The sequence below is a fragment of the Coffea arabica genome, chromosome 2e (assembly GCF_036785885.1).
Source record: "Coffea arabica cultivar ET-39 chromosome 2e, Coffea Arabica ET-39 HiFi, whole genome shotgun sequence".
Lineage (NCBI taxonomy): Eukaryota > Viridiplantae > Streptophyta > Magnoliopsida > Gentianales > Rubiaceae > Coffea > Coffea arabica.
Genome location: NC_092313.1, coordinates 39,363,570 through 39,372,473, shown reverse-complemented (window position 1 = coordinate 39,372,473; position 8,904 = coordinate 39,363,570). Strand labels below are relative to the sequence as shown.

General features: G+C 33.4%; 1 protein-coding gene across 1 annotated transcript; it reads right to left on the bottom strand.

Moving 5' to 3' along the window:
* On the bottom strand, positions 1-8,449 carry LOC113729453 (annexin D4-like). The gene is made up of 5 exons (XM_027253747.2): positions 8,216-8,449; positions 1,798-2,013; positions 738-959; positions 406-477; positions 1-306 (listed from the first exon to the last, which is right to left on the bottom strand). Exons 1-5 carry the CDS (start codon positions 8,432-8,434, stop codon positions 88-90), a joined length of 948 nt encoding a protein of 315 aa, XP_027109548.2. The 5' UTR covers positions 8,435-8,449; the 3' UTR covers positions 1-87.
* Positions 8,450-8,904: the final 455 nt, after the last annotated feature.

Sequence of the window (8,904 nt, the reverse complement as noted above, 5' to 3'; positions counted from 1 at the left end):
TTTGGTGGTAACAATAGAAATCATACATGATACATGTAAACGTGCAAATTCAGGCCAAGTACAGCAATGCACAAGCACGAAGTTGAGTTAATTTTCTTGATCTCCTCTAGCAATCAAAGTAAGCATAAAATCTTTGAAGTTCCCATTGGCTATTTCTTCAATCTTATGTGATAGAGTAACCCCAGAAAGCTGATGATATTCTTCTTTGATGAGCTTCAAATCTACATCTGCTCGGGTAACAATAACTCTGGTCAAGGCTTCTTTTGCAAAGTCATGCCCAATGCCTTTAAGGGAAACATCCAAAACCTGAAGAAACATTTAATACCTTTGAGTAATTAATTAAGGTCTTGAAGATTATCATTTCTTGAAAAATGAAATGATGATCAATTAATTAATTAATCTCACCTCGGTAAAGTATGTCTCTGGCTTGCAAAGGCATTGAACTGTTTGTTTTAGAATTAACTGATCACCAAGATCCTGAAAATTAAAAGGGGGGAAAGCAACATTAGCATGAACCAATCAAAACTGGTAATGGACAAAGGAAGTGAGGATAGCCATTTTTTCGCTCTTAAGATCTTTAATGCAGTTATGCTCGTTTGCATGATTATTTCTAGGAGCTTTTAGGAAAACATTATTTTAGCACCATTCTAGAACAATGTGTATGTGAAATAAAAAAGTGATGGGAATACATATTTAAAGTATTAAGCAGAAATATACTATACTAATAAATTTCTTACCTCGTCCAAATAATTGCCACTAGTTTCCTTATAATGCTTAAATACAGCCTTTAGATGAAGCTTGCTTCTTGTAGTTAGAATCCTGACAATCTCTTCTTCCTCGTGGAGCTTCTTAGCACCATCTTTTATGACATTTTTGAGAATCTTCGCTTCAGATTTTGCTTCTTCTTCGCTGTATTTTGGACCTTCATAACGGTACGCACTTACTAATCCAGCTAGAAGCTGTTCATCGCATAAAAATCGTAAAGAATTCAATCACAAGATTAGGCCTTGAACAAGAATTGCCAGGGCTAGAACCGAATGCAGCGCAATGGTCAAAGACATTGTTTAATGTTTAAAAATGGAGTTTGATTGCCAATTCTCCTGCTCACATAGTTCACCAATTTGTTTCAACACATGCTATCACATAGATGAATTTCCGCATCTGATCAATGGTGCCAGTCAAGATTTAATATCCTAGTCAATTAATCTGTTCATCTAACCTATAGATGCACTGTCAAAAATATGTGATTCGTGTAAAAAAAAAGGTTTAGAATTACTCATACTAGAGATAATACACACGGGTTGAAAACATTATTGGATCAGCAATTGAAATTTTGTAACTAGAAAAAATGAAAAGTGGAAACGGAAGAACTAGTCTACCATTTTTTGTAGGGTAATGTTTTAATCTATCTAGCAATGCGCATGTCAGACACTTGTTGTCACATTCAGGGCCATTCTTGCACTAACAATGCTGGATGGAAGCCTTGGTGTAGCTTATCCAATAAGGCTAAGAAATAAAGTTCAACCTAAACCTTCTTGTGTTAGGTAATCTTAATTAAGACTTCGATAGGGTTTCACGGAAAATTTTTGAGGTTGACTAGGTGGTTGATGGATATTAATGTATTAGGTGGGTCCCATATTTGTTTCTACATCAACTATGTTAGATGTAATAAAAAATTCAAAGGACCAAAGCCTTGTAACGTGTTGCCAATATGCGAGGGTGTGTAACATAGGCGTTACATGTTGGTGACTCATAAACCATTGAAAAGAACATAAAAGTTAGGGTTATTTGGTTCACCTTTTTCTCAAAGCCGTGGATATGGAAAGCTATGTCTTCCTCAATTGAGTGCTCAAAGAGGGAATGGTAAGCTCTTCTTGCTCCTAATAGTTCCTCCGATGATCTAGTACAAGCAGTCTCTACAAGAATGCCATAATTTGGACGCTTGTACACTGCCTCCCTTAGCAGACGAGCATCTCTTTCCCATGGATGCATTGTCCAAAGCACCACAGCATCCTGACAAATCAATCATGTCACGATTTAGTGTGACATTTTGTGTAATTTTTTTTCTTCATTCATTCCAAACACGAATTTAAATAATTTTCTAATAGTTATATTTCTGGTTTTATATTGATTTTCCAAATTAAAATTGAAAAGAATGTTTATTTCTACATATATGCATATAAAAATGCAGTTAAAGTATGTTTGGATAGAATATTATTTGAAATATTATTTGGAATAATTACTGTAGCACTTTTTGTGATGTGATATATGTGAGATAAAAAGGTGGTTGGGAATATAAAAAGGTGAGTTGAAAAATATATTTATGATGCAAGCGAAATATTATTTGAGATAAGTTTACTATCCTAGTTAATACTCTATCAAATGGAATATTTTTTTAACGTTGACATTATCCTATCTTGATATGAGCATTTTTTCTAAGTAACCTTTGAAAGCTTGAATTTTAATAAATTGCAATGTAAAAGACTATATTTTTTCCTGTTATGTAAAAATATTATTAATCTTGTTTAACTTTGTGAAAAGGGTCTACTATAACATTGATTATTAGGATAAAAATCAAGTTTATAAAACGTTTATTTATGTAGTTAATTTATCATTTATCCATGTCCTTCTCTTCTTCTTCTTCTTTTTTTTCCTCTTGTAACTAGGAGGGTTCAAACTCCGAACCTTTCACTTATATTCTTTCCCTTGAACTACCAACCCATCCCTACTCCTATCCTTATCTCCATGACATGATACTCAATGTCTCTAAACTTCTCTCAATTTTTTTGGGTAAATTATCTTTTACGCTCTGTAGTTTGGTGCTTTACCGCATAATTCTTCTATAGTTTAAAATTGTATATATAACTCCATTATGGTTGGGGTTAAAGTGTCATCGTTAACTTTTTCGTTAAAACTAACAGTTAATAGTAAAAAATCAAAATCAAACTAACAAATTGATAAATTCACCCTTTCACTACTTTTTTTTCATATTTTTCTTTTTCCCTTTTCTTTTTGTCTTTTTTTTTGGGAAGAGAAGAGATGATTTTGAAATCTATATTTTATCCTACAAAATCTTAATTTTCTCCAAATACAAAAGAGATGGAAGGAAAATAAAAAAAGAAACAAAAAAGATGGAAGGGAAATATAAAATAAATAAATAAGAAACAAAAAATACAAAATCTTTTTTGACTACAAATATCATTATGGATGTTTAAACCAAATTTTCAATGGTATTTCCTGGTTCTTATTTATCAATTTTTATTTCAATTTCTTCTTTCTTATGTTTGGAGGAAAAATGGTAACGAAAGGATAAACTTGTTAATTTATTAGTTTGATTTTAACTTTTTACTATTGATCATTTGTTGACCTTGGTCCCTAGTTTTTTATGATTACAAAACAAATGGATGTTGCTAACATCTTCTCAAAGGTTTTTTCAGAAATGAAACAAATCAGGTTCAAAGATTAAGCACATTTGAAAAAGACAGAGTATGCTGAACCTATCGGACGCTCAAGAAGACAGTACCGGACGTCCGATAATCATTGCACAATTTCGGACGCATGTTTCGAGCGTCCGATAGGATCTTTCGAAATCAACAAAATTATCGGATGCTGAATATGTCTCTACCGGACGTCCGATAGAAACAAGATAATTTCTCAAATCTCTTTGTTTGCTGTCGAACGCACAAAAAGCTTGCACCGGACGTCCGAAAGAATTGAAGAAAAATTCTCAGTTTTACATCATACCTTCGGACACAGAAAACCAACCTACCGGACGTCCGAAAGAATTGAAGAAAATCTCTTAAATTCTCTGCCTGCTGTCGAACGCATAAAACAGGGCTACTGGACGTCCGACACTACCAACGGATAGTTGACTGTTCAGCTATTTTCTATCCGTTGGAAGCATTAATGAGGCACTTTTTTGGTCCTATATATATAGTGATTGGTCAGATATTTCAAACAACTTTTGCACACTGAAGATACAAAAGATCTAGAGAGATTTTAGTGAGAAAATACTCTTCAAGGAAGATTTGTAGTCTTAGTGGTGTGAGATTCATAGTAAACTTTTCATTTGTAAGTGAATACTTCATGAGTGTAACTCTGTGAGGGTTGTCCTGAGGGATAGTAAAACGTCCTGGCTTGACCGAGTGGAGTTCGGGGCAAGGAGGAGGTGAACCTTCCTTTGTACACAAGAGTGATTGTAATTCATCAACTTGAAGTAGCTTGTTTGAATTAAACTACAAGCTCAAAAGGAGTTGAGTTGTTAATTGGTTTGCTATTCTTTCCTTTTTATTTACTTATTGTTACATTTATGATCTTTAAATTGTTTATCTCTTTTACTCACAAGCACTTGTGCTTTCTTATCAACTGCTCCATTGTGTGCTCGCCTAGAAAAGAGGTTGTCCTCGGGTCTTACAATTGGTATCAGAATTTGGTCTCCTAGAGATTAAACTCAATCGGCTTTGGAGTAAAGATGACAACCAACAATGCTATATTTTTTGAAGGACATTCTGTCATTAGACCACCTATGTTTAATGGGTCAAATTATGTGAGTTGGAAAGAAAGAATGATCATTTTTTTGCAATCTATTGATATTGAATTGTGGTTTATTATTAGTGAAACTCCATATGATGCCTCTCTTATAGATGAAAATACTCAGAGATCTAGACCAAAAACAGGAAGTGAACTGACTGCTGCGGATAGAGCTCATCTCACATTAAATGCAAAAACCATGAATGTGTTATATTGTGCTTTAAACTCAAATGAATCTATTAGAATCAAAGGCTGCAAGTCAGCCAAGGAAATTTAGGATAAATTGAGAGAAATTCATGAAGGTAGTAAGAATGTTAGAGAACAAAAGAAATCCATTCTAGTTACAAAGTATAAATCCTTCAAGATGCAACCTCATGAAAATATTGATGAGATGTATTGTAGATTTAATTACCTTATTAAGGATTTGGAAGTGCTGGAAAAGGAATACTCTCTAGGTGAGAAAAATAGAAAAATTCTGAATGCGTTATCCAAGGATTGGGAGAGTAAAGTGACTGCTATTAAGGAAGTTAAAGATCTAAATACCTTACCCATTGAATCTCTTATTAACTCTCTAACTTCTTATGAGCTGAAACTCAAGTTTAAGGTGCAGGAGGAAGAAGATACAAAGGTGAGAAAGAGTATTGCTCTAAAAGCCTCACAAGATGAAAATGATACAGCCTCCTTAGATGGAGATGACATAGAAGGTGATGACAGTGATATTGCACTCATCACAAGAAGTTTCAAACGAATACTCAACAAGAGGAGATTCAGAAAAAGTGGACCTAGCAATTCATTCCCAAATCAGTTCAACAACTCGAGAAACAAAGGGAAGCTAGAGTTCGACAAAAAGCAAACTGTTCAGTGCTTTGAATGCGGCCAACCTGGACATTACGCAAGTGAGTGTCCAATGATGAAGAAGAATGAAGGAAGAAAACCAAGATTCAACAAATTTCAATTCACATGGAATGAGTGCAACTTCGATGGTGAAATTGAAGAGGATGAAGAATCTGCTCAATTGGCTTTTATGGCCATTGGAGATGATGAGATAACATCTTGTAACTCTCAATTTGAAAGTGATGATGAAACTGATGATGATCTTGAATCTTTCGTTATAAAATTGCATGATAGTTTGAAAGAATCTTATACTAGAAACAAGGAGTTAAAACAGAAAATTAGTTTTTTGCTTCGCGATAATGCAAATCTTTTTCAACAAAATAAAAAGTTGAAAGCTGAAAATGATTATTTCAAAAAGAATGAGACTGCTTTACACTTTGAACTTGACAAAAAAATAAATCTTTGTGAATTGTTCAAAAAGGAACAAGGTGATTTGAAAAGAAGAATTGATGGTCTAAATTAGTTGCTTAAACACAAGAAACAAGTCTGTTTTCAAAAAAATAGGTTGAATTGTAATTCTAACGAATTTGCTATTTATAAGAGAAGACAAGTAAGATTTATTAAACCTATTCATATAAATAATTCTTTGGTTATATGTAATTTCTGTTGTCAAAAAGGTCACATGAAAAGTGATTGTTATGTGAGAAAGAATATGAAAAATGGCATGAAATGCATGTGGATAGTTAGACATGATACTAACTCTAACAAGTAGGAGATTTTGGTAAGATTGATGAGATTCTTGTTCATAATACTTTTTTATAATTCTCTTTTGATGTTTCTGATGTTTTGAACTGAGTTTTTATTGATTTTTTACTGAATTTGTATGATGTTAAAAAGAGTGAAAAAAGAATAATGCTGATCTCATGATGATTTACTGTGATTACTGTCATTTCTCTGTTTTTATTTGGATTATTGGATTCTCTGTTATTGTTGCTGGTTTTTGGTAGTTGGTTTTTACTCTCATCTTATGATGACAAAAAGGGGGAGAAATGGATGTTATGTGTAAGGGGGAGTTATTCTGAAATTATAAGTTTAGATGCATTGTGTGAGGGGGAGTTTATGCTTATATGCTCAATATTTTTTCTTTCTTCCATCCATTGTTTTGTCATCATCAAAAAGGGAGAGAATGTTGACATTGGTCCCTAGCTTTTGCTGGTTACAAAACAAATGGATGTTGCTAACATCTCCTCAAAGGCTTTTTTAGAAATGAAACAAATCAGGTTCAAAAATTGAGCACATTTAAAAAAGACAGAATATGCTGAACCTGTCGGACGCTCAAGAAGACAGTACCGGACGTCCGATAATCATTGTACAATTTTGGACGCATGCTTCGGGCGTCCGATAGGATCCTTCGAAGTCAACAAAACTATCGGATGCTGAACATGTCTCTACCGGACGTCCGATAGAAACAAGATAATTTCTCAAATCTCTTTGTTTGCTGTCGGACGCACAAAAATCTTGCACCGGACGTCCGAAAGAATTGAAGAAAAATTTTCAGTTTTACATCATACCTTCGGACGCAGAAAACCAACCTACCGAACGTCCGAAAAAATTGAAGAAAATCTCTTAAACTCTCTGCCTGCTGTCGGACGCATAAAACAGGGCTACCGGACGTCTGACACTGCCAACAGATAGTTGACTGTTCAGCTACTTTTTATCCGTTAGAAGCATTAATGAGGCACTTTCTTGGTCCTATATATATAGTGGTTGGTCAGATATTTCAAACAACTTTTGCACACTGAAGATACAAAAGATCTAGAGAGATTTTAGTGAGAAAATACTCTTCAAGGAAGATTTGTAGTCTTAGTGGTGTGAGGTTCATAGTAAGTTTTTCATTTATGAGTGAATACTTCATGAGTGTAACTCTGTGAGGGTTGTTCTGAGGGATAGTAAAACGTCCTAACTTGACCGAGTGGAGTTCGGGGCAAGGAGGAGGTGAACCTTCCTTTGTACACAGGAGTGATTGTAATTCATCAATTTGAAGTAGCTTGTTTGAATTAACCTACAAGCTCAAGAGGAGTTGGGTAGTTAATTGGTTTGCTATTCTTTCCTTTTTATTTACTTATTGTTACATTTATGATTTTTAAATTGTTTATCTCTTTTACTCACAAGCACTTGTGCTTTCTTATCAACTACTCCATTGTGTGGTCGCCTAGAAAAGAGGTTATCTTCGGGCCTCACATCATTAATTTTAATGAAAAAATTGCAATGACATATTAATCCAAACCATAAAAGAATTATATTTAACTTTTTAAACTATAGGGGGTTCTGTGGTAAATCACCAAACCACAGGGGGTAAAAATAATTTTATCTTCTTTTTTTTTTTAAATTTTGAGACGGACACATTGTCAAATTTAATCCAACAGCTATGAGTATGTATGTCCACGCAAGGCTGGTTCTAATGGGGTTGGGTAGCGGCCACCGCTCCGCCCAGGTCCTCCCAATCTTTAAAATTTATGTTTTTGCCCCTTAAAACTTAAAAGATTTAAAATATACATTTGTAAATTTAACTTCTTGCCCTTGAAAAAAATTTACAAATTTATCATATTGACTTCAAAGGCTATAAATATATGAAGTTTGCACTATCAATATTGACTTCAAAGGCTATAAATATATGAAGTTTGAACTATCAAAATACATTATTGCTACAAGTGTGTATGTCTGTTTATATTTGGGCAAAAGTACACAAATACATAGGAGTAACTTATATAACTCTTTTTTTTTCCATTTATATGTGAACTTAAATTAAAGTAGCTGATTGCTACAAGTCCAATATAAAATCTGTATCTACCTTGAAACGTAAGAACTCTTGTTGAAGTTTCTGGACATGTCGATCATCCCATCTCTCAAATTGTCGTTCATCCTCTACGAAGATGTCACGGGTTGTTTTCCTAAAAGATTGTTTGTGCTCTGGATGCCATTTGCCCAGTATTGAGATCAATGACTTTTCGTCAACACCAAGTCCTGAAAACATCCGTAGTAAAATATTCAGGAAAAATATAATAATCATGTGATTACATCAAACTGCATCTTCTTACTCCATCTAATTAAAAACAACAAACAATTATTTTGATCTCTGACCCGCAAAAATGATAATTGAAACTTTAGGCCAAACAACAGTAATTTTCTATTAAAAAATTGTGTCGTTTTTCGTGATCACATTTTTCTATTATCTTTTTTTCTTCACGTAGATCAAATCTTTACAGTAAATTTTTTATAAAAAAATCCAAAAAAAAATGCAATCCGTATGAAATAATTAACTTCTACGTACAAAATACAATATAACCTTTAATTGACACTTGAAAGAGAAGAAAGATGACAGATCACTTAGATCAAGTACAAGATTCAACATTGAGTGCTTTACAAAATTTGAAAAAAAAAAAAATTTGTTTCAATCAGATGGCAGTTGTCAATCAAAATCATACATTTGAGTGTATAATTGAGAAAAAGAGAAAGTGACGTGAAAATGGATTTTCAATA

What these genes read in the sequence shown, in the direction of transcription:
- LOC113729453 (XM_027253747.2), bottom strand. Translation starts at nt 8,434, where the DNA reads ATGATTATTATATTTTTCCTGAATATTTTACTACGGATGTTTTCAGGA. An exon ending in GTGGCAATTATTTGGACGAG is followed by an intron (nt 478 to 737) that starts GTAAGAAATTTA and finishes TTTAATTTTCAG; the next exon opens with GATCTTGGTGATCAGTTAAT. An exon ending in CAGAGACATACTTTACCGAG is followed by an intron (nt 307 to 405) that starts GTGAGATTAATT and finishes ATGTTTCTTCAG; the next exon opens with GTTTTGGATGTTTCCCTTAA.